The following is a 24,742-nucleotide window of genomic DNA, read 5'->3' as shown; positions in this document are numbered from 1 at the left end:
TCATGGATGTAGTGAAGTAAGACATGCAGAGGGTTGGTGTGACAGAAGAGGATGCATGGGACAGGATGAGAGGGAGGCACCAGTTGTGGTCCTAACATTAGAGATCAAAAGAAGATTATTTAAAAACTCAGTTCTATTAATTAAATAAAGTAATAACTAAAACCAGGCTATACACCAACAGCTGCTTTCCCACTCTTGAATTAAACAGGATGGATTAAGGAAAACTAAAACAAAAAATAAAAAAAATAAAGACCTTCATTGGGAGGGAAATGGGCAGATTTTTCAGCAAAAGCTTTGTGACAGATAAAATTCAACAAGTCATAATTAAAGAACTGTACACCATATTTATTAAATTATCTGTGCAAAGAGGAAAGACAGCAAAGTAAATCCAAAACAAGATCCTGCATAAACAAGACCAAGGGAGAGTTTGCATGTAGAAAAATAACTTAGAAAATCACAGCTGGAACAATGATTTAGTTTGACGCAATTACAAAATGGCCTTGGAGTGAAAAGAGCTTTGTCCAGTCCTAAGTTCTGTTTTACTTTTACAGTTTTCTCTCATTTAGCCACCAGTCAATTTTCTTGGGTTTCAAATGGATTCATAGGTTCACAAAACCAGGATATTTGTTGTCTGATAAAAGTTGCCTCCATTCTTCCAACCACCCAACAAAACAGACCTAAACAGGATTGTGAAGCAGCTTGTGAGTTGAAACGCTACAGACAGACACAAACCTCTAAATAAACATGTGACTTTATGTTGTTCAGTGGTTTCTAATTGAAACTCCCCTGGGGCACAGGGATGTTTTCATGAAGGTATTTCATGCTGCCTTGCTCAGAGAAGTCAGCCACTGTGTGTCCCTCCCCTCGAAGGACCCACTTGGTGGTCAAAAGTCCCTCCAAACCTACAGGTCCTCTGGCATGTATCCGTGCTGTACTGATACCGACCTCAGCTCCTGCAAAATAAACATAGTAAAATTAAATACCTTGTTTTATTTTCAACATAGTGGTGGCTTAGGTTCACTTGAAGGTAAATACATACCAAGGCCAAAGCGGTAGCCATCAGCAAAGCGAGAGCTGGAGTTCCAGAATACACAGGCGCTGTCCACCTGCTGCAGAAACTGTTCGGCTGTTTCTTCATTCTCTGTAACAATGACATCAGTGTGGGAGCTGCCGTATTTGTGGATGTGGTCCACAGCTTCCTGCATGCTGTCAACCACCTCAATGCAGCATTCCAGGTCCCCATACTCTGTCCTCAGAGACTTGACCTCGGATGGGCTAAAAGTTAAATAGGATGCGAAGCGAGGACCAGCATGAATCTTTACCTGTGAGAACGCAATAACCAATAGTTTGTTAAAGAATAAAAAACAAACAAATGTTATTTACTATAAAGTGGTAAAGTGTTAAATTCTCCTGCTGTTTTTCCTATTTCTGAACCTCATTCAAAGCATACACCCAAATAATCCTGTTTCTTACTTGCTCTGTTCTCAGCATGTCAATGATCTGGTCAAACACAGGAGTACGCAGCAAATCTCTGTGAATAAGAAGAGTCTCCATGGCATTGCAGGCAGCAGGGTAGTCACATTTAGAGTCTTTGACTGGAAAGAAACACAGTTTGTACAACCATTCAAAACCAGTCAGTTTGCATTAGTGATAAATTCAATAGACTGGAGCTGAATGCGATTAAAAACCTACCGATATCAAGAGCTTTGTCAATGCTGGCATCACTGTCGATGTAGACGTGACAGATGCCCTCACTGTGGCCCAAAACAGGAATGCCCTTGGCTGCCCTCTGGATTTCCCGGACCAGCTGAGACGAGCCCCTTGGAATGATCAGGTCAATCATCTTGTCCAGTCTGCACAGATCCTCAACTTCCTCACGTGTGCTCACCTACAGCACAAACTCTTTTAGTTTATCACAACAAATAAAATACTACCAGGAAACTAAAATTATATTTCTATAATGATTTTCAGTCTTACCAGTTGAATGGCATCAGCTACACCATGAATGGAAAGGGCTTCCTGAGTGAGTTGATGTAGAATTTTGTTGGTGTTGGAAGCTTCTTTGCCACCTTTCAGGAGCAAAGCATTTCCGCTTGCAATTGCTAGTGCTGACACCTGAAGTACAGCATGTAAAATTTCACTCTTTTTGAACACATATAAAACCAGACTCTAAAAAAGTATATCAGACTGCCTAGAGATGGTCTGACCTGTGGCAGACAATCAGGGCGAGACTCAAAGATGACCAGCAGGACACCGATGGGGACCGTGATCTGTTCTAGTTCTAGGTTGTTGGCCACTCTAGTCCTCCTCAGCACCCGGCCAACGCTGTTCCTGGAGGAAACAGCGAGCTGACGCAGGCCAATGGCAAGACTGTTCAGCTTGGCAGTTGACAGACTCAGGCGATTGATCAGAGGCTGGGACAGACGACCTATAAGAGTAAAGTATGAATAAAAATGCTGGCCCATCAATCAATAAAGAGCAAAGTGTTGCCAAGCAGGAATAACTGCTATGCTGCACACAATGACTCCTACCAAACTAGACTACAATGGTATCTGAGTCACAGATCTACATTCAGGTATGGATTACGCTAATCCATGTGCCAGCTCTCTGCCTCTGTACCTAATGTTGTTGCTAGCTCCATGTCTTTCTTATTTGCATTAAGAATTTCTTCTTTCTTCTCTATAAGGAGCTCAGCAAGACAGCAGATGATCTCCGCTCTCTGGAAAAATAAACACATAGATGTGATCAACACAATTCAAAATTAATTGACACTGCTGTCACTACGATGTGGAACTTATTTAATTTGGTGACCTTGTGCAACTAATTAGGATACATTTTTCCCCCTTTACCTGTTCAGGGAGCAGGGAGGCCAGAGTTCTGCCTGCATGTCGTGCCATCTCTGTCTGCTGCTCCACAGTTGGGCCTGGTGGTGTCAATAACACCAACATCAAGCATAAATCCTCGAACCACAACAAAAAGATTCAAATGCTCTGTCTGAGGGGTTTTACCCAGTACCTGCAGGTTTCACTTCAGAGAAAAAGGTGCCAACTTTCTTCCCTTCCACAATGTCTGTGATGACGTGACCGGTGACTTTTGGATCTGTGCCATTGGCAATGATTACTGAGGTGCCACCCTGCAGTGCCCAGAGGGCTGCTTTCACCTGAGCCACACAACATGATTTAGTGTAATGCAACATTTTCATTACTGAACCAACTCTGCCTCTTCATATAGTGAGATGAACTATTATCTGTCACACTGACCTTTGCTTCCATACCGCCGATACCAACTCTGGATTTAGTCCCATATGTGATGGATTGTTGGTCTCCGGGATAGAATATATCAATGAGCTTGGCATCATCTGTTCCTGGCGGACTGTCGTATAAGCCTGAGGAAAAAATTTAAAAAAATAAATCACACATATATGGATATCTTCTGATTTAACAAAAACGCGACCTGCCTGTTTGTATAAAGTCTTCTATTAATGTCTGACTACCTGGCATTCATTAATGAATAAAAGCAAAGCATCAATGGCAGTTGCTGTAATACTATGCATAATAATAATAATAATACAAAAGATTAGAATTATCAATATAAATCATTTTCACTTGTACAAATACAAAGAAATTGTTGGTTAATTTGGTCATTTGTTTTCATTTCATGCATCTTTAATATAGCTTTAGGTAACTGGTTCACATTTATTATACATACAAACATAAACATAATCTACACATTCACAGAAATAACATACTGGCCATTACTGTGATTCTTAAATGCAAATTAAAGAAAATATTATTTAAATAGTCATATCTGTACCTTGGACATCAGACAGGGCAATAAGTAGGTCTACTTTCATTTCAACAGCCAGCCGTGCAGCCAAGCTGTCGTTATCTTTGATGCTTATTACCTGAAACACAAATCAATATTTCATTAAACAAAAAGCAAAAAACACTGTGCAGGTCAGTAACAACTTCAGTTGCTACTACATTTCAAAAGCTTCCCTCTCTCACTCAGGTGCAAAGGAAACATTGCATGCACAAACAGGTGTACCCACATTTACACCCTGTAGGTCACTGTTGGGAACAGGGGGTGGAACAACAGCATCGTTTGTGTTAATTATCGGGACGATATTCATACGCAGCAGTTCATGTAGCGTGCTGTTCAGGTTCCGGCGCTTCTGTTCATCGTGAAAGTCCAGATTGGTGACCAGAATCTAAGGAGGTGGAAAGAAATGTGAAGAAGTATGTGACATTTTAGTCAGGTGCTGTAGGTATTTTATTCTATGCCAAACATAGAGCACATACTTGTGCAGTGCAGATGCTGTATTGGGTGAACATAGCTTCGTACAGCGCCATTAGACCGCTCTGCCCAGCAGCAGCACAGGCTCTTGCTTCCAAAACTGGGACTGACTGAAAGACAGTGAGATTTAAACAAAGTTAACAAGATTTAGAAAGAAAGAAATCAGAACACTGTTATTCAGTCTACATTTACAAAATAGTGGGTCTAAGTTCCTTCTATTAAAGCTTATTCACCATGTCTTTCAGTTGGTTCTGTCCAGAATGCAGAGCTTGTCTGACACTCTGAGACAGCAGTATCTCATGTCTCAGTCGCTGCTTCCCAAATGCCACAGCACCACTCGTAACAATCATCATCTCCCTGCCTTGATTCTGTAGCATGGCCACCTGATGGAACACAGAAACAATAACATTTAAGATCTCTTTTCATAGGAACAGTCATTCCTCCATAAAAGACACTTTGTATCAACATTATTACCTGCTCTACTATTGAAGCCAGTCGTCCCAGTGCCAGACCGCATTCATCTCCACGTGTCACCACAGCGCTCCCAAGCTTCACTACAATGCGTTTGGCCTGCTTCAGCTCACTGCGGTGTGCAAAGGACTTCCCATGGGGTCGAGGGAGAGAGACTGCGGGGATTAAAGAAAACAGTCACATTTTAACATGCATACGCAGCCGAGGAAGAACCAACAAATAAGTGATTCTGAGATTTGTGTACGAGCCTAGTATGATGAAGCACTTGGCTGATCACTTACATTTAGCCTGGGAAAAGGCTCTGATGTAGACTGGGCACACATTTGATTGCCGTGTTCTGAATGGCAGAGGAGAGCAGGAAGCCAACCTGGCAAACATGGCACTGAAAGTTCAGGACCACTGTGATGAGCACAGAAAGCAATGCATGGTTAGTCTAACAATGGAATAGCGTCAAATTAAATAAGCAGCTTCTGGGTAAAACAAACAGGCTTTACGCCAAAGTTTTAAATCGATATATGGAGTTTTGCTGTCGCTTGAAAGCTCTGCATCATGTGTCTTCTTCTTATCAGTGTTATGCGATATTTGGACTTGACACACTGACCCATTAAAGATTGTTTTGCACTAAGTTAGCTTAGAAAAATACAAGCAATAATAGGCAGGGCAATAGACTGGGCGCTTTTCACTTGTATAACCTGTAATACATATGAACAAACTGCAGTTTGCATGGTAGTTTATCAGACTATAGCAGCTACGTGTCGAGTACTTCTGTCAAAACATACCTAGGTTAGCTAATGTTAGCTAGCTTTAGCTGTTATGAGCTGCCTCACTTGCCTCGGTTTTCGACAGAACAGGCGGAAGAGATTTTTTATAAAAGACTCCTTACCCAGCGAGATGGAGACCTGGAAAGCCAACCACAGCTACACTTGTAAGTGAACGGCGAAATGAAGACACGTATTCAGTCAGAATCGCAGCGCTTCACTGCCACATCCACAGCCCACGATGTGTGGGAAGTGCCGAAATGCTATTCACAAACGACCGGTACGCAAAATATCAGGAAACTTCAATGGCTTAAGACGTTGGCTTACGCAAGAAAATTTTAACGTAGGCATGAATTTTATTTTATTTTTTGTGAGAGCACGGGTTGCACAAATACAGAGACGTCGAGTGACAGTACTACAGAGACACTTAACGCTGAAACGAAGATTAGGTTGTGTAAAGAGTGCAGAACAGTTTTATCAGCCTACATATATATATTTAAATGCACCATCTACATCACAGAGAATGCAGGCTTTTGCAATATATATATTATGCTATTATTGTTATTTATAATTACAAGTAATAGTCATATATTAAAAAGTAAATGTCGTTTCTTCAAGGGAAACGCAATAACATATTTTTTTTAAAGGGAAATATTTTGTAATGTAATTCTGACAACAACAAGCGCGACTGTAAACAACGAATATCGCTGTTTTCAAGTTTTCGAAATTATATCTTGACAAAATAAAACAAGCTTCGCTTGGGTATCCACGTGACTTCCGGGCGACTTCCCGGTTCTTTTTACACCCGGAAGAGCAAGCGTCCTATGAGATCTCAAGTTGAGATTACTTAATCACACACCTGTGCTCAAACTAAAGAAATTTCACACTAAATTGATTCCAGTCATTTTTGGACTGTTGACTTGTAAATTAATCAGTTTGTTTGAAACTGTGCCATTGATTTGTGTGCCAACCATTTGAACCTGCTAGTGAAGCAAAAAACCAAAACAAACAGTCTTCAGTAATGTGACACTAAAGGCACGTGAGTGGCGTTTGTGCATGCCAGGACAGACCGGTGAAACATTAATGAGCAGGACAGTCAGAAGCACAGTGCACACTGAGCCACCACAACAGCTGTACACAGAGCTATGGGGACCATGGAGGAAACTTTGAAGTGTCCTGTGTGCCAGGATTTCTTCATTGATCCTGTGACGCTGCAGTGCGGACATGACTTCTGCCTCACCTGTATACAGGCTGTCTGGGAAACCGATGTGTCTGATGAGGGGCCTTTCTTCTGCCCAGAGTGTCAGATATTTCTCCCCTCTGACCTCACTCTGAAGGTAAATGCAGACCTTCAGACCAAAGTAAAGGACTTCACCACTAAGACCCTGTCAGCAGCAGAGCGGCAAGCAGCAGCTTCAACTAGTGAAACTAAATCATCATCAGCTATCTGCTGTGACCAGTGCATAGAGATGCCATCAGTAGCCATAAGAACCTGCCTGACTTGCGATGCTTCGCTGTGCCAGGCTCACGCCCTGCTCCACCAACAGAGGTCTGCTCTAAGGGAGCACACAGTGGTGGAGGTGACCAGTGATCCACTGTCTCTGAAGTGCAGGGAGCACCGCGATGAGCTTAAGCTCTTCTGTATGGAGGAAAAGGTACCTGTGTGCTGTTTGTGTGTCCTGGTTGGCACGCACAAACATCACAAAGCCTCTCAACTGCACGAAGCCAAAGCAGACTTTAAGGTGATTGTTATAATCTCTTTTCATTACTTGTGAGGTATATTTATCTATTTTCTCTCCTGTTGTTTTTTTTGTTTTTTGTTTGTTTGGTTGGCGTTTTTTTTGTTTGCTTGTTTGTTTTACCAGAGGCATGTTGTATTTCTGTCTCTAGAGTATGCTTGAGACCACAATGAACCAACTACTAAAGAGGAGAAGTGAAGCCGAACATGCCATCAAAGACCTGGAGTCACTGTATACACAAACAGTGGTACAGCAAATACAGAAGTCACACTCTTAAATTGCTTAACTTTTTTAAATGACGGAAGCCATTCTTGTTTGTCTATCAATGCATTTATCTTATAGACCTCTGCTGCAGAGTTTAGAGAGAGAATCTCCGACAAGTACAGCAGAATCCACGTCGTGCTGAATGGCGATGAGCGTCTGATGATGCAGATTATAGACGCAGAGGAGACATGCATGACAGAGTGGCTGGAGGCCCAGAGGAGCATCGTAGAGGCTCAGATCAAAGAGATAGATGCATTCAGAGCCTCCAGCAAATCACTTCTCCAGGAAACCAATGATCTCCGGTTCCTGCAGGTAGGTTTACATGATCACTTACCTTGACCAAAAGTGTAGCACAAATATAGCTCAAATGTTTCCTGTTATTTTTAAACAGCAAATGACATCACAGAATCTTTGGTGAGTATATTGCTGAGTCCAGTTTGTAACCTGAAATTGCCCAAGCTTTACGCTGCTCCAAATCATTATTCACTGAGCCTTCCTGTGGTATGATTTTTATTTTTATTTGCAGTGATCCCTTGGATTTTGCTCCAATCCAAGAAGTAAACAGAGACCTCTGTGACCCTGAGAAGCTGAGAACAGTAGAGAGGCTGGTGGATGAACTCTCGGTGGCTCTGTCACAACATTTTCCACGAATGTGGTCATGTTAGTAAAGCTTTTTTCCTTTGACATTCTAAATCCAACTCTCATTATCATTATAACTGTGTACTAAGTAAATATTTATATTTGCAGACTTAAGTTCTCCTGTTCTAGACTTCAAAACAGCTCATCCAAAGCTGGAGTTATCCCAAGACAGAAAACAAGTTTACTGGAGACGCCAACCTTTCGGTGAAGGACAGAACCCTCAGCCATATGACTCACAGTATAGCGTCCTTGCTCAGGAGAGTTTTACAGGTGGCCAGCACTACTGGGAAGTCATTGTCCAAGACAAGCCCTTCTGGATGATAGGCGTGACCACGGGGTCAGTCGATAAAAAAGCCAGTTTAAGCCAGAGTTCTTCCAGTCTGGGTGTAAATAACACATCTTGGTGCATCTACCATGGAGATGGACAGTACCTGGCGTGCCATGATACTCAGGAAAAGCAGCTGTCAGTTGGAAAGAGAGTCAGAAAGCTAGGCATACTGGCAAACCTCCAGAAGGGGGAGCTGTCATTCTATGATGCCGACGCTATGAGGCTGCTTCACTCCTTCTGTGTGCAGTACACAGAACCTCTCTATCCCATTTTTAACCCATGCATTGATATGAACGGAGTCAACACACAGCCTCTTACCTTGTTTTGGATAAAGGACCCCTGGGATTGGCATACACGTGAGGAGAAAAGTGAACTCACAGGAACCATTTAACTGCCTCTGTGGGATGCAGAGTCACTGATCAAATAATTATTTTAAGTGTAATTTTCCATTTGTGCTCACATAAAATTACATTGTGCAAATGTCCAACATGCCGTACAAATTTAGGCTGTCAAAAATATTGACTACCACCAAGTTTCCGTGAGTGGCTTTGACTCTGGTAAAGCTACAACGGCATTCAACGAATATACCTACCTCTAACTAGGTTATATGATAATATATGAGAAGACACATCTGCAGACATATCCGCACCGTGACTTTATAATGTCAAGACTAAAGTTACATAATCATTGCAGCACTGCCGTTTCTGCAGTTGACATGTGCGCTAAATATTTCATTAAGTGGTATCAGGTTCAAACAGTGCATTTGTTCTGTGGCAAAGTCGATCTCTTTCTGCAGCTTAGCAGCTCTCATGTGTGCCTTGATGCAGTTCATAAAGTAAATGACCCGTGTGTAAACTGCTGGTTTGTTCTTTGTGCAACCGTCCTCTCAGCTCATCAGACCATGGAGGACATGCATGCCTATAGTCTCACATGTCAATGGCCTACAGAGTTGTTGCCCTGCAGCAAACAATACACTGAGGTCAAATAACACGAACAGTAATGCTATATGTCTAGAAAAGATCAAGACACTTTACAGTCTGATTTACACAGTTCTTTGTGCATCACACTTTTGCTCATTGTAAATAAATAAATACCTTTCTGCAGAAGAAGAAGAAGTCTGAAAGTTCACATTCAACACAATTAGAAAATATAACTCTCTCTTTTTTTGTAAACAGTAGCATTATGCACCCATCACAGGGTTTTGCTGCATGTTCAGCCACCCTAGGGCTTGGTGAGGACATACAGGAACAACACAGCACATCAGAAAGAAGAAGCATTTATTTGCATCATGTGATAATTCTGCCACAACTTTAGGACATTTTCAGTTCAGTGATGCAACTTGCCCCATTTTCCAGGGGAAACATGGTATAGCTACTTATATTGTGAGATTTTCTTTTCCATTCTTTGCTTCTTTCTTGCATTCCACACATATACAGCCACTGAAACACACTGTGCTTAATTAAAAAGACAATTCAAGCCTTTGGGTTTTTTCCATTCATGCATCATTTATGTTATAACAGGGGATTTCAGGTTTTTCCATCTTTTATGGTTAACTGATAAGACACTCCAGCTAATGTCCAGTACATTTATGAATAGTTTGAATAATCATATAATTTGATTACATTTTAGGAAAAGTGTACAGTGTGTAGTGGTTGGAGATCTGGCGGGCATATTAATGAGAAACAAAGGTTGCTCAAGGAATTGCTCCTTCAGTATTTGCCTTGATCCAGTCCACGAAATTAGTGACCCGTGTGTAGACCCCAGGCTTGTTCTTCTTCCCACACTGGTCTCCCCAACTCACCACTCCATAAACAACATTAGCGTTGTTCTGCATACACGTCAGTGGTCCTCCAGAGTCCCCCTGAAACAAAATTGTACAGCTGACTATATGCTACTACTGGAACTAATGTAATAACTTTCTGTAGATGCGTTAGTAATATACTTGTTATAACAGCATCAAACCATCAAATGTCCTAACCTGGCAGGAATCCACCCCTCCCTCCAGGTAGCCAGCACAGAACATGGAATTGTCCAGGATGTTCCCATAGACAGAAGGATCAGAGCACTTTTCCTGGTTGATCAGCAGGACATTGGCCTCCAGCAGGTGGCTGGAACCATAATCAGCTGCAAAGATAATGCAGAAATATATTAGGGGGTAACCCTTGTTTCTTTTTTTCATATTTCATGCCCATTTCCAGAACAAAATGAGTGAATGTTCATCAAAAGTTACTGAAGGTGATCTGTGTCTGTAAAGCTAGCTATGGATACCACTGGAAAAACCCAGAACCTGTTCTAATGGTCGTCTGACCATATCTGCATTGATATATTGAGGTGTTAAAACTTGTCATTAAGGGGAGATCATCAAATGTTGGAAAAGAGTTAAAGCTTCATTTAAAATAGAAAATGTCAAGTGTTTATCAAATAAGCCAAATTATGTACATGAAAAATGGCAACCTTTTTGTAACCTTACATACATTGCTCAGTAGCACCCCATCCAGAGATTTTGCACTCCGTCCCATCAGGCAGTGGCGCGTTTGGTAGACAGGCTGTCTTCACAAACTGGGTCTCATTGGCACAAAAACCAGGAGTCCCACTCAGCTTCAACAAGCCTTTAGGAATACGTGTGAGATATAAATGTCACCACAAACTCAAAGAAAGAACATCTGAAAAAAATGACAGAGACATTTGAGACAAGTATCACCTATATCATTGTAAACAGCTTCACTAGTCTCCCTGTAGTTTGGATTTCTAATAGTCCTTTGGACAGGTATAGTCTGAGTTCCGGGGTCTGGCTTACTCAGTGAGAGACTTCCAGCCAGCACCTGCATGTCCTTGTTTGGTTCACTGTGCAAATAAAAAACAAAAGGGTTCAGTCAATATTACATTGTCTTACTTGTAATCTTCCATTAATTGGGTTCTTCAACCTTGTAGCCTTACATGCAGTGTGCAGCTGTCAGCACCCAGCAACTTGCAATGAGAATTCCTCCACAGACGTGTCTGAATGGCTGAGCGGAGCCCGTTGGCCTCACTTCCACAGAAACCTGCCAGGGTATAGCTCCTGGACTGACTTTCAGACCCCCAAAGATTCGGGTAAGAGCCTTTTTTGGCTGAGGTATGCCACAGGTGGCAAACTGTTTTGGTCCGGTAGTCGCAGGGAGAGGTGTTGCAGAAGGGTGGATTGGCTTCCCAGTTGATGGTATGGCAGGTGTTGGCAGCTTACCAGTAGGTTCTGGCTGCGGTGGTTTAGGCTGTGTCGGTTCTGGCTGTGGTGGTTTAGGCTGTGTTGGTTCTGGCTGTGGTGGTTTAAGCTGTGTCGGTTCTGGGTGCGGTGGTTTAGGCTGTGTCGGTTCTGGCTGTGGTGGTTTAGGCTGTGTCGGTTCTGGGTGCGGTGGTTTAGGCTGTGTAGGAGCAACCTCAGTCGGCGGCCCATCTGAAAACACAAATCCAAGAAGATGGCACAGATGTTTTGCTGGCAACACTCAAGATCAAAATGTTGCCCATCACTTTGAAACTCACGCGTCGATTTAGGACATTTTGGCACATCACAGTAGTCCCACAGTAACCTGAGGCCTCTTCTGAAAAAGCACCAGGGCTTTGACTCTCCGTCAGGGTTCCTGAATCAGAAAACATGTCACTGAGACAGACCTCTTATAGGTGTTTTCTGCAGATTGTATAAATGGAGTTACTTCTGACCTGCAGAAGTTGTGAGGGCCGAGGCCGTCTTTGTCCTCAAAGGAGGTGAAGGGATTAACACCTGATGCCAGGATGAAGTGGGAGTTCCAGTAGAGGCACTCATCACCATCATCCGTCTCGCTCACATTGCCACGATATGACTCTCCATCGTCCACATAGCAGTCGTTTGGACCTGAGAAATGTAAATTACTCAGTGAGTATATGAATTATGATGATAACTATATATGAAGAAAGACAGTAGAATGAATTATTTACCAACACGGCAGAAACGTCCTCCGAACCCTTCGGGGCAGTGGCAGTCAAAGTCATTTTCATCTCTGATGCATGTGCCACCATTTTTACATGGATTAGGATTACAAACTGAAACTTTGGAGAACAATAAAAAAAATTAGGCTGTTGTTCAGTAACTGCTAAAATCCTCACCAAAGAGGAATTTGGGCTTTTTAAAATATATATATATATAAATATACATATCAACATACTAGTTTTGCAGTCTGGAGGCTGAAAGGGTCGCTTGCATTTGCACTCATAGTGTGGAGGAGTTGAAGTCAGTATACATTCGCCATACCCACAATGACCTCTTTTACAAATTCTTGGACCTTAGAGAATAACACCATTGGGACATTTTTAATAACATTCATTCAGTTTGGTTTTTTACACTTTGTATATACATGCAATTTGACAAAAGAATGGAGAGAAGGGATTTTTTCTTCACACCTCTCTCGCATTTTTTTCCCTTGTAATGTTTGGGACAGTCACATTCGAACTTTCTGCTGCCTTTCTCCTTACACACACCATTGTTAAGGCAAGGATTTGGGGTGCACTGGCCTGAGAAATAAAAAATGAAAACACACCGTAATGTCAAAATTAAACCTTTCCTCTGTAGCATTGGAAGAAAACATGCCACAGATTTGCATGAGACGTTTGTTAGTATCTTACCGTCTGGGTCTATCATCTTATAAAGCCAGTCTGAATGATCATTTTCATCATCCTCATCATCCTCATCCACGATCTTAAAGAAGATATCTAGAACAATACTTTCCTTTAGATTTATAGTTTTAATTCTTTAAATACAACATTTCAAATCATTTTATTAAATCATTAACATGAAATTTCCCCTTGTGGGACTAATAAAGGTATATCAATCAATCAATCAATCAATCAATCAATTTTCTATATATGTTACAAAAGTAACATAAAGGAGTACTAACCCTCAATTATATCTTTAAACCTTCCTCTGTGTCTCTTTTTCTCATGCTTCCCATGTCTTTCAGGATGTGCAGAGTCCCGATGTTTGTCTTGTCTTTCAGGATGTGCAGAGTCCCGATGTCTGTCTTGTCTTTCAGGATGTGCAGAGTCCCGATGTCTGTCTTGTCTTTCAGGATGTGCAGAGTCCCGATGTCTGTCTTGTCTTCCAGGATGTGCAGAGTCCCGATGTTTGTCTTGTCTTCCAGGATGTGAAGACTCCGGATGTCTGCCATGTCTTCCAGGATGTGAAGAGTCCTGATGTTTGTCGTGTTTATTTTTCAACTACATTTTTTAAGGAATTGCAAATGACAGCATAACATAAGCGCATGTACACATCCAAATAACTATCTCTATCACGCTATATATTCATATCTATCTGTCTATCTAGCTATATATGTGTCTAAAGCTACTGACTTAACCTTTTTAAATAGAAACATGATCTACTGTGTTTTTTGACAGTAAATGCCACAATGTAAATAACATACAACGCATGTGATTATTAAATTCAGTTAATACATACTTCAGCAGGTATGAAGAGCACCGCTAAAAAGAGACAAAGAAAGAGGAGCTTCAGGTTCATGATGACAGTTGACCAGAAGACATCTAGGAGAGTAACATGAGAGTGAGCTGACTGGGGGAGCACTCGCACTTTTCCAAACATTTGGTAAGTACACTAACCTTTGAGTTAGCCCTTTCTTTCTGTCCTTTTTTTTTTCTTTTTTTCTTTTTTTGTCTGGCATCCATCCATGTTGCTGCATCAGTTGTATTGATTATAACTGAGCTCTTAGTTACCTTTATGGTACTACATAATAGGAAAAATTCAGCTGAGTTTACCAATCGCTTGTGACAAACACATTTACAGTCAAAAAATATCTTCCCCCAAATGCTGACTTTAAGTAACTATATCTGCATGAATGTTTTCCATGTAGTTTGGTTACATAAGTACAGTGTAAATTACATTTCAGGAAATGTGGTCAAATAAATTTACTTGATTGGTATACATTCATGTTTATACCAAGCATATTTTTCTTAATTATTAATTGTTTAAATAAATGAACATTTAAAATGTATACATTTCAGCTGCATTTTTAAAAAAAAAAAAGAATTGTCTTAATGTTTATTGAGGGCAAAAAATCTTCTTTTTTTTAGTCTAATGGAGAATAATAACTGTGTCTGCCAGCCTGAAAAAATTCCTCACATCAAAACATTTTAAGTGAAGTAAAAGATAATCCGCCAAGCACACCGAGGTGCAGAGAGCATGTTTGCTTAGGACTGACTGTTTGTTTGAATGTAGACTTTGGATCCACACATAGGTTCATATCAGGATAAAAACCAGTGAGCTTTTACTAAAATCATAATTCACTGAAATAGCTGCCAAATCCAGCTGATCTATAATGTGTTAGTAATGCTGAGGACTTTCCCCTGCTACATCAAAACCTCATGCGATACCCCAACAGTTACTAGTACCTGATATATTTTCTTAGACTTTCACAAAGAATGACCCTCTTGCTTTAGTAACACCCTGGTTTTAATTTGAAAGTCTCAAAGTCTAAGTGATGGACATGCATGATTCCCACAGCCTTAACTGTAACAACTGTAACAGCATCACACTAAAATATTATTGTGAGCACAGAAGGCATTACACAGCCTGAGCGTTAACGCTGTCAGAGTGTTGCACAACCTCACAGAGTCGCTTCAAACTTCATAAACTCTTTATTTTAAAAAGTCGTTAGTTACAGCTTTAATATTTTTGCCTTATTGTGGAGTAGCAGCTTAAAAAGTAACCGTTCAACAGCTCTTCTGTGAAGTAAATCAGAGATCCCTGTTGGCAGATGAAGGGTTACAGATAACAATAGGTTTTGCATTGTTGCCATTGTGATCATGACCAGGGCAGACAGCTAAGTAGAGGCAGTCTGAGAAGGTTCCCGTGCAGAAGGCAAACAGGGGTGTCATTTTGTCCGCCTCGAGAAACATCACCAGCCCTGCAGGAAAACTACACAAAACACCAATCCGGCAGAAACGCTTCGTGAAAGGCAGCTGATGCGGAACGCCTTCATGCCAGGCCGTATACTCGCCATCAAAGAACTCCACACACCAGGACTCAGGCCCGCGGCCGAGCCAGCAGTCCTCAGTTGTGCCCTTCCGAGGAATGTTGGGGTAGGTGACACCGAGCTCCCAGTAAGTCTTCCCAGTTACATCGATTTCCCAGTAATGGCGACCAAAGCTGAAGCTCTGCAAACTGATGACATTGAGGGTAGTGTCAAAACGTCCAGGTAAGTCAGGAAGTTGCTGCCAGGTGTCTGTATATGTGGCACTATCGCCTTGGGGAGAGATGATCAGCTTTGGGTGGGCTGTTTCCGGATCCAGGCACACCTCGCTGGAATCTGGAGACATTTAACAATATTTTAACTGAATGTTTGATTGTAATTATAAATAATATAAAAATATGTAAACTGACAGCTCTTGATGAGTTTCTTGATCATCGGGGTCTGGGAGCAGATGAGCAGGAGCATGTTATTGGTGAGGCTGATGATCTGCTCAGCTTTAGCTTCATCCAGGCTCACACTGCTTGGGTCTGTTTGGTTTAGCAGATCAATCACTCTAGTGGAGGCACACAGTAAGTAAAAAACATATATATCATCTGTTGGTACGTACAATAATGAAGCTTATTTCTATAATAGATTATAATTAATTTCCCTACCTGTCTGCTGTTTCCATGTCTTCCTGTTCAGGGTATGAAAAGAACGACTGGGGAAAAAAGCAGAAAAATAATCTAGATTATTTTTATTTTATCAGATTTATATTTTTGTTAAGACAGGAAACATAACATTTCCAGTCATATCTGGTCCACTGGACTTTGCCATTGTCAGCTTTTTCACCATTGTATCAGGCTCTGTGTCCGTTTGGTCCAGTGCCAAAGTGAGTCTAGCCAGGTCCTGCTCTATCTCCTGGATCAGAGAACAGTTCCTCTCCATGAGCCCATCCAAGGCAGAGACAGCAGCCCGCTCTTCCATCTCCAGGTGGGACAGGGTAATCCTCAGGTCCTCATCCAGGACAGCTTGGATTTCTTGATATTTCCGAATGATACTCTTCCTTATCACTGAGGACTTTTTCTGAGTCAGGCATAAATATTTAGAAGTTAATTGTAGCCCAGTCACGAGTAAGAATTTCACCTCCCTGTTCTGTGAACGAAACTCACTGTGATTTCTGACTGTCGTGCCGCGAGTTTCTTCAGCCTATATTTGACTGCTTCTCTCTGCTTCTTTAGACACTCTTGGTGCTTTCCCAGTGTCTCCTATAGAGAGGGTTTCACACATATTCAGCAAACCTCAGTTGAAGCTAACAAAGTGGATCTGGCAGTGAAGTGCAGCTGCAAAAGCAGAAGCTCATTATGATGCAATGGTAACGACAACAAAGCAATGACCGACAGGAAAATACTTCTATCAGCCCTGATAGCCTTGTTATAGTATGAGTCATTGTATGAAAGGGTTAGGATTACGAACTTTTACAATATGCTGGTGACTTACTTTTATACTTATCATGTGCTTTGGCAAACCTTTGTTATAGTTTTGCCATCACAATGTTTCTCACACATACTGTACCTTCACACAGTGGGTTCATTGCTTCTTTTTCTTGAATAAATTAGAGAAAATGAAGTTCTCTGCAAGGTCCAAGTAATTGTTACCATTATTAGCACCATTATTTGTTTAAAGAATTGAACTACTTTTCCTTTTTTTTCTTTTCTTTCTGCTTATTTCTGTCACTCCTACATGGATGATTTCAGGTATGTTAAATTTGTATAGTAGCTTCTTGTTTCAGTTTTCTCCCAGTCGTCACTGGGAGGCCCCATGACCTCGAAACGCACCATATAGTGTTTGTAAGCTGCCACCTCACATTAAATTCAAAGGAACATCTGATATATAAACATGTCAGACTTGATTAATTCATTTGTTTCTCACCTCTCCTTCAGATTGTATTTGGCCTTCCTCTGGTCTAGACCCAGAATTGCCAAACCTCCGATTATGATGAAATTCCTGGGGGTGTGCTATGTTCTCATTCATTCTCTTAATGTTTACACTGTTAACTTATTATGACTGTCTTTTGTAGAAGAGCACAGCTTTTGGTTACCTGAGTACTTAACTGTTATTTAATGTAAGGTACACATACTGTATATAGCCTGGTGGAGTTGGCTGTTATATTTCGTTTAGGATTTGTCACTAATCTAGTGCTGTAAAAGAAAACAAAAATCAAAAGTGATTCGGACTGTTGTGACTGTTGGAAAATGGTCTTCATTTCTGCTTACAGCGCTCAGCCATACCTCGCCGTGCCAATTTTTTGTAAATTTATGTAAATATCACTCAAAAAAATACACATCTCCTCTGTGCCATGTGACACTGCAATCCTTCATTTTTATCCCACAATAATTTCCCTCTCTGACTGAATGAGGCCACACTGAAGTTTTCAAATGTATGCGCTGCACAAGGGATGCATTAATACTTAAGAGTTATACTGTTTGACTTAATGAAATTCTTCTTGTTATAAACTATTTATTCAAAGATGTGTGTAATGCTATTTTTAAAAAAAAAAAACATTTTGACGTTTGTTTTATTTGTTTACAATATTTGTAACTACAAATTGTCCCATGCTGTGCACAAGTGTTTCCTGAAGAACGGTGTAGTTGATGTTTGGTTACTGTGCTGAATGATGACGGGTTGACAGCAGAAGAGTGATTCGACTGTGGTGAAATGGAAAACTTCTCACCTTAAATGTGAACATACAGGCCTCCGAGAAGAAGTCAGTCACGATAAGCTACTCATATAAGTGCAATATGACATGATGGAAACCCAGAAAGGAAACAATTGATAAATAGGTTTTTATACTTTGATGGATTCCATTTCTCACCATGTGGTATTCTGAAATGTATACAATACATTCACCAGCCACTTTGTTGGGTTCACCTGCTCAGCTGGACGTTAACGCAAATATCTAATCAACCGGTCACATGGCAGTAACTTGGTGGATTTAGGCATGTATACATGGTCAAGACGACCTGCTGAAGTTCAAACAGCATCAGAATGAGGAAGAAACATGTTTTATGTGAGTTTTTGAACATGACATGCCAGACAAGCTTGGCTGACTATTTGACAAACTGCTCGTCTACTGCATTTCCCCATGCAACCAGCTCTAGGATTTACAGAGAACGGTCCAAAAATGAGAAATTCTTCAGTGAGAAGCACTTCTCTGGGTAAAAATGCCTTGTTGATGTCAGAGACAAATGTTCAGACTGCTTCAAGCTGACATGCACACAAATACTTGTTATAACCAAATTATGCCGAATCAAATTGCGGATCACAGCAGCAGAAGACCACACTGAGTGCCCCTCCTGTCAGTTAAGAACAGAAAAAAGAGGCTACAGTTCACACAGAAAAATGATTTCTGGTCTGATGAGTGTCAGTTTCTGCTGTGACATTTGGATTTAATGTCAGAATTTGGTATAAACAACATAAAAGCATGAATCCATCCTGTTTTTTTTCAGTGATTCAGGCTGGTGAATGTTTACTGGTGTGTGAGCAATATTTTCTTGGCATACTCTGAGCCCCTTAGTACCAGCTGAGTATTATTTAAACTCCACAGCCTACCTGAGTATTTTTGCTTTACTGTTCCTTTACGACCACAGTGTACACATCTTCTGATGGCTGCTTGTAGCAGGATAACAGACCATGTCAGAAAGCTCAGATTATCTAAATCTGGTTTATTAAACATAACAATGAGTGTGCTGTACTCATATAGCCTCCACAGTCAACAGATCTCACTCCAATGGAGCATCTTTAGGATGTGATGGAATGGCAGATTCACATCATGGATGTGCAGCCCACAAATCTGCAGCAACTGTGCGATGCTGTCATGCCAATATGGACCAAAATCTCTGATGAATGTTTCCAGCAGCTTGTTGAAGGCAAAAGAGGGTCAAACCCAGTACTAGTAAGGTGTACTTAATAAAGTGTCCAGTGAGTGTATATCTGTTCAGTGCATAACCCATAATAATATATAAACCCCTCCAGTAAAGCAGTCAAAGTCAAAGCTTGTGTAATCCAACAGAGACTTAGCTAATCAGTGCTTGTTTAGGTCAGTGGACGCCACCATCTGATTAAAAGCGACTCAGTCCAAAAATGACTTCTTAACCTGCGTTACATCACTGAGCTCGTGTGTTTATTGGTGAAATGCAAACAAAGAAAAACAAACAGAAAAGAGGCGGTGGGTACCTTTGGTTTAGCAGAGGATCATTATGTTTCATGGTGATTTAAAGCTTTATTGGCTTAGAATTCAATACAACAAATGGCAGTGTGGGGTTTTTTCTTCTTTTCTTTTTTTATATAAAACAGTACTTTCAAACACATTAGGGGTTTTAGCTATTTGTCACTTACTTTGCTTTTGATATGGCATTAAAATATAATATGATTTGTACTTCCAATCCATGTAAAGGGAGAGTGTCTGGCCGTGTTTATGAGAGCCTGAGAAGAGAGACATTTTTTGTCAGGGTCAAACGGATGTTCAGTGCGTAGCCATGGGAAGGAGACTAGTGATATGTGTGTGCTTGGATGATGCATTTCCATGTAGATGCAGTAAAACAGCTGTTGGGTAAGCTGACTGCTTTCCCAGTGACTTTTTTTTTTAATTCAAAGACTCACTGAGCCAATTCTTGCAAACTTTGGACTAAAACCTTTTCAGCCCAAGCGAGGGAAAGCTAACACATGTTCAAGCTACGAGCATGGACATTTTGTAATGAGCGCCATGAGGTTCTACTGTACTTACAAAGTTCCACAGGAATCAACAGCGAGAGAAATAGTAGGAAGAAACGAACAAGAAAGAAAAGGAAAGCGGTTCCACTCGAAGCAAAGCAAGAAGTAAAACAAGCGCATTCAAACCAAAGAACATGACCCTGTTCATCGTCCAGTCTCATTCTTTGTCATTTTTGAACGCGGAAGAGATTCCCGTTCATTGTTGACAGTGCAAGTCTAACAGGACAAGTCTTTCAGTACATAGTCTCAGGAAGCATCAGAGCAAAGAGTCCAGTTCATGGCTTCCGTGATTATGTCAGGTTAAAACAAACAAATTTAAAAAAAAGAAAGAACAAAAAAAATATATAGAAGAAAAGGAAATAAACCAAAACCTACATCTAGATTACAGCTGCTGTGTGCTATCTGAATGTACAGAAAATGCATGCGGCTCTGAGTGCTAGAAGAGCTTGGCCTTCTTTTTCATGTCGTTGCGTTTCCACAGGGGAAGCCTGTCAAACTCCTGGATCTCCATTCCAAAGATGTCAAAGAACGTTTCAGGTGCTAAGTGGCGCTAGAAGTGAGAACAAAGGTGGAGAAAAAACAAAAGGAGGGGAGGGTGGGGGGTGTTCTCAGTTAGCACCAAAGCCATAAAAAAAGAGGTCACAACAGAAACGACAAGAAGCAAATGGATACTGCATATTCCTCGCTACGGTCGTATTTGTGTAACATGCTCTTTACACAAAGCAGAGAAATGCAGTATTAATTGCAGAAGGTCAGGTGGAAAACAGATACCTCCAGTCTGGTTCTGTCCACATCCCTGGGCAGTTTAGCTCTCCCTCTACTGGTTATCATGAGCATTTCATAGGGATACACCTTCAGGAGGAGACATTCATCAGTGGACAAGTCAGATTTACAAGCCTTTGAGTTCAGCTTCAGAACAATTTACAAACCATTTTCATGAAACAAAACTATAAAATTGGAACATTTTAGTAATTCTACTGCGACACAGGGAGCACTGGGTGGGAGAACAGGTATGTGACAGGAGGCTGACTGGGTTGTTGTATTTTTTTAAGTCACTGGGGAAATGCAGGTGCTATGACGTGTGCACTTTCTTTCACTTTGGGTGCCGAAACGTGCAACAGATTAGGGGGAAAACATGGAAACAGAGTTACGTAACAGGCTGTAATTTTTAGATTAATTTAAAGCAAATTAAAAAAAACAAAAACTGTAATGTAGGCCAAGTAAATCCACATGGGTATGACTGTCCTGGAAATCTAAGGTGTTTGTAGTTTTTTTTTTAAATAGCTAACTCCTTTGGTGCAAGAAGAAATTGATCACATTCAATGATAAGCAACTAGAAGTTCTTTGAAGCCTCTCACCAACTCATATCCACACAGTAATGCATATACGCCATTATATACTACACAGTATATAGTGATATGAGTTGTTTGGATGACAATTTGGGCGTTGGATTCTTTACTGTATGGTGCATACAGTATCCAGCCACTTTAAATCAAAGCTATGTGCAGATGAGCATGGAGAAGCCGGCATGCTAAGCGCTAGAGTGACTCGGCAGCTCCTAAAGCAGCATGCTGAACCCGGCTAAGGTGAGCCTTTCACTTCCTGCAAAAGTATTTCTTCCACCAATGTCCCCACACTACAGGGTTTATGCCATATCGCCTCGGACGTTTGGTTTTTTTCCGGATAGGATTTATTACAGTAAAAAAAACTCCACTGAAGAAGTGAACAATACATAATTTAAAAAAGAGCTCTATCTACAGTATGTAGATTACAGTGTCATCAGTACAAAAAGAAGAAGATACTTGCTTTCGGTTCCAACATATTAGGCATAGATACTCCCCTGTCCATCCTTGCAAGTGCTGCACGGCCATCCTTAATGTGCTAAAGAACAGAACATACACAAATGTAATATAGTGGAAGGGGACTGCAGGGATAATGGCATGAATATGTCCACTAATGACAGTGGGCACAGTTTTCACTGGATGGAGCAAGTAGCCTGGATACTGTTCGGTACCTTAAGTAGTATTTACGATGGGCAGTCATTTACATGTTTTCTGAATGACTACGTTCCCTCAGGTGAGTTTTAAAATGACACAGCTACATACTGAGTTTAGCTTTGAGTCATAACACTGATAACACAACACACAGAACAAGGCATGAGGCAATGACTGTATATTGGACTTCTAGTACACTGGTTCAGCTACCGGGCTGTGCATGTTTGATTCTCATATTCGAGGAATTTGAAATCGCTCATGCCCCGTAGCTGACAATAATCCAACAGTGATGCAAGCATGTAGCAGGAGTGGGCGATGTGCATTCAGGGCAAAATTTTTCTTGGAACCCACGTGCAAGCAAAATGTGTGATGCGAGATTAGGAGGCATGCCATGTGAAAAAGCAGATGAGGGACATACCTGAAACTCTGCAGGACAAAATGGGACAGAAAATGAGACTCACAGTTAATGGTTTTGCTGTCAAGTCCCCTGCCAAGCTACTATTTACAACACTGCTGTCCTTTGATGACACACGCGAATCATTGTGCAAATATTTCAAAATGCATGTCTACTTATGTACACGTAGCAAGCCGATTCTGAATACTGCTGCTGAATAGCTGTGGTGAAAACTGACAAGAGATTTGTTGGGTGGCTGTTTTTCGGTAGTATCTCTCACCTCTGCCTCCTCCGCACATGTCCCCGTAGCTGTTGTACTGGGTGAAATCTGTGGACTGAGGCTGCAGGAACACACGAACAGTACATCAGCATTAACATGTGGGCATTTTCTTTCTCAACTGGGACAAGTTCATTTAATTTTTAATTGAAATATTTAAGGCACATCAGGAATGAGTGTTTCTGCTTTTGATGTCAAGACAGACTGCATTTGAAGGGGGACTTATTATACTCATTTCCGGCTCCACGTTTTATTCTGGGACTCCAGTAAAGTAGCTTTGCATAATTTAAAGTAAAAAAAGAAAAAAGTCCTTACTTATCTTTTACAGGCCCATTATGCAACCCCTTGGTTCAGTCTAGGTCTCAAACACACCATTTTAACTTCTGTCTCTTTAAGGCCCACTTTACTCCAATTGGCTGCCCCTCGCCTGGCTTTGCAAACACATGATAGTGCTTGTAAGGCCCGCCCCACAGTTATAACCGTGCCCGAGATGACCATATAAGAAAAATGTGTGCAACTCTGATGTCAGTAGTTGGCAAAACATTGGAAATCAAGGATTCAGAGAACTCTGCACCCCAAGCCATTAACCTCATTATGTAGTGGGTATTCATATAAAAGTATGTTCTCACCCGATGTAGCCCATTTCTTCCATAGCCAGGCAGAGAGTTAGTTTTGGTTGGAGAAGGCTGATCTGAAATATAAATGTTGGCCAATTAATAATTAATTACTTATATTTGTTTTTAGATTTTAAAAAAAGAAAATCAGGAATATACCATGTTAGAGGACATGGTATATTCTAACCTATAAAAAAAAAGGATCTCCAAGCATTAGGCTGACAAAGCTGCTCTGTACCTGCATCACAGCTGGTCTGTTTGGGATCGTAGCGCTGAGCCGAGAGGCTTCGTGCATGGCGCTCCCTTATCTGCTCTTTTTCCATCTCCTCCTTCAAAATGAGCTTCCCCAAACCGGACTGAATCTACAAACATGCATACTCAAAAAAGTTACACAGCTATCGAAAGCTTTTGGAAAAACAGATGTAGTGCATCTTTATTGACCGATGTGTGTTTGTTGACGGTGGAGCTACTCGACTGACCTTACTGAGATGCTCCTCCTGGAGCTGCTTTCTTTTCAAAGCCTCTTCCTCCTCCTCTTCTCTAGATCTTCTCCTCCCTTCTGAACCTACAGGTGCCAAACACAAGCCGAAAAAACCAGATGAACAAAAGCACGCGTATAGAAAGTCACGAAGACACGTCCCTGCAGGATTCCATGCTTCAAACATTCTTGAATAGTACGACCACATTCAATGTTTCATTCACATTTCAAACGTAGACAGAAAGAGAATAGATATGGCCGCCTTGTTTGGGCGCCGAGCAGGGAGAAATACACACAGTAAATGATGGCGGGTCGAACGCAAATGTGAGACAGAGCTGACGAGACAGACAAACAGAGGGACTCATTGGAATATTTGACTACACCGACATGGCAGAAGTTTACACTTCGCCGCTCATGTCGAGGTTTAAAGATGTCAAGTACACAGAACAGCACAATGTAAGACAGACAGACAGAAGTTTGAAGTCAGTCTCAGTTATCTCTGTCCAAGTCATTTGTGGTTCCATTGCATACAGCTAAAGGACCCGTCGTGTGCAGTAAGGGAAAGTAAAATGGAGAAACTGATGCTGCCTCAAGCACAAAGTAACATGACAGCAACAGAAACCAAACAACGCTTCTTCAGTTTTGCGCAAGCAAAAAAACACAAAAAACGCAAAAGGCAAATACTGCTATTTCTGAACAAGAGTTTAAGCCTGGGGTAAAGCAGGGATGCAGTTAAGCTTCTGGGGGCA

The 24,742-nt window shown here is 41.2% G+C and overlaps 5 protein-coding genes across 27 annotated transcripts in view; 1 reads left to right on the top strand and 4 right to left on the bottom strand.

Moving 5' to 3' along the window:
- Positions 1-97: 97 nt before the first annotated feature.
- Positions 98-6,340, bottom strand: LOC100697766 (delta-1-pyrroline-5-carboxylate synthase). Of its 2 annotated transcripts, none has more exons than XM_003441209.4 (17): positions 6,296-6,340; positions 5,049-5,166; positions 4,771-4,922; positions 4,530-4,679; positions 4,302-4,406; positions 4,052-4,210; positions 3,814-3,904; positions 3,261-3,385; positions 3,016-3,160; positions 2,850-2,923; positions 2,620-2,719; positions 2,208-2,428; positions 1,978-2,115; positions 1,693-1,888; positions 1,474-1,595; positions 1,040-1,322; positions 98-953 (listed from the first exon to the last, which is right to left on the bottom strand). In XM_003441209.4, the coding sequence occupies exons 2-17, from the start codon at positions 5,143-5,145 to the stop codon at positions 772-774; spliced, it is 2,340 nt and encodes a 779-aa protein (XP_003441257.1). In that variant the 5' UTR covers positions 5,146-5,166; positions 6,296-6,340; the 3' UTR covers positions 98-771. The 2 variants fall into 2 exon arrangements, with proteins under 2 accessions (XP_003441257.1, XP_005473939.1); XM_005473882.4 differs by lacking the exon at positions 6,296-6,340 and adding an exon at positions 5,651-5,927.
- A 5-nt stretch (positions 6,341-6,345) lies between these two features.
- On the top strand, positions 6,346-10,059 carry LOC102076876 (E3 ubiquitin-protein ligase TRIM39). Its single transcript, XM_005473884.4, has 6 exons — positions 6,346-7,267; positions 7,416-7,511; positions 7,607-7,840; positions 7,920-7,942; positions 8,055-8,188; positions 8,276-10,059. The coding sequence occupies exons 1-6, from the start codon at positions 6,671-6,673 to the stop codon at positions 8,884-8,886; spliced, it is 1,695 nt and encodes a 564-aa protein (XP_005473941.1). The 5' UTR covers positions 6,346-6,670; the 3' UTR covers positions 8,887-10,059.
- Positions 9,884-14,117, bottom strand: LOC100697495 (hyaluronan-binding protein 2). 2 transcript variants are annotated; one of them, XM_005473886.4, is made up of 14 exons: positions 13,957-14,117; positions 13,502-13,718; positions 13,400-13,465; positions 13,128-13,214; positions 12,906-13,016; positions 12,671-12,787; positions 12,444-12,554; positions 12,189-12,360; positions 12,012-12,109; positions 11,433-11,925; positions 11,197-11,339; positions 10,970-11,104; positions 10,474-10,619; positions 9,884-10,356 (listed from the first exon to the last, which is right to left on the bottom strand). In XM_005473886.4, exons 1-14 carry the CDS (start codon positions 14,095-14,097, stop codon positions 10,189-10,191), a joined length of 2,205 nt encoding a protein of 734 aa, XP_005473943.1. In that variant the 5' UTR covers positions 14,098-14,117; the 3' UTR covers positions 9,884-10,188. The 2 variants fall into 2 exon arrangements, with proteins under 2 accessions (XP_005473943.1, XP_005473942.1); XM_005473885.4 differs by having other exon boundaries at positions 13,400-13,718.
- Positions 14,118-15,188: 1,071 nt separating this feature from the next.
- LOC100697230 (probable E3 ubiquitin-protein ligase TRIML1) lies at positions 15,189-19,471 on the bottom strand. The gene is made up of 6 exons (XM_025897500.1): positions 17,396-19,471; positions 16,636-16,731; positions 16,316-16,549; positions 16,138-16,184; positions 15,895-16,037; positions 15,189-15,820 (listed from the first exon to the last, which is right to left on the bottom strand). The coding sequence occupies exons 1-6, from the start codon at positions 17,495-17,497 to the stop codon at positions 15,249-15,251; spliced, it is 1,194 nt and encodes a 397-aa protein (XP_025753285.1). The 5' UTR covers positions 17,498-19,471; the 3' UTR covers positions 15,189-15,248.
- Positions 19,472-20,020: 549 nt separating this feature from the next.
- The window catches only part of ablim1a (actin binding LIM protein 1a), a 41,889-nt gene continuing 37,167 nt past the window's right edge, over positions 20,021-24,742 (bottom strand). For 19 of the 21 annotated variants that reach the window (XM_025897485.1, XM_025897482.1, XM_025897492.1 and 16 more), the window contains 8 exons: positions 23,995-24,080; positions 23,754-23,877; positions 23,531-23,592; positions 22,905-22,965; positions 22,649-22,656; positions 22,043-22,117; positions 21,008-21,088; positions 20,021-20,786 (listed from right to left, as the gene is read on the bottom strand). In XM_025897485.1, coding sequence (XP_025753270.1) covers positions 20,673-20,786; positions 21,008-21,088; positions 22,043-22,117; positions 22,649-22,656; positions 22,905-22,965; positions 23,531-23,592; positions 23,754-23,877; positions 23,995-24,080 — 611 coding nt within the window. In that variant the 3' untranslated portion in view covers positions 20,021-20,672. Of the gene's footprint in view, positions 20,787-21,007; positions 21,089-22,042; positions 22,118-22,648; positions 22,657-22,904; positions 22,966-23,530; positions 23,593-23,753; positions 23,878-23,994; positions 24,081-24,742 lie in introns of those variants that run through there. The other 2 variants (XM_025897478.1, XR_003213469.1) reach the window with 2 other exon arrangements.

Source organism: Oreochromis niloticus, linkage group LG13 (assembly GCF_001858045.2).
Source record: "Oreochromis niloticus isolate F11D_XX linkage group LG13, O_niloticus_UMD_NMBU, whole genome shotgun sequence".
NCBI classification, from domain to species: domain Eukaryota; kingdom Metazoa; phylum Chordata; class Actinopteri; order Cichliformes; family Cichlidae; genus Oreochromis; species Oreochromis niloticus.
The sequence above is the reverse complement of the archived record's forward strand: the minus strand, read 5'-3'. Positions and strand labels throughout refer to the sequence as shown.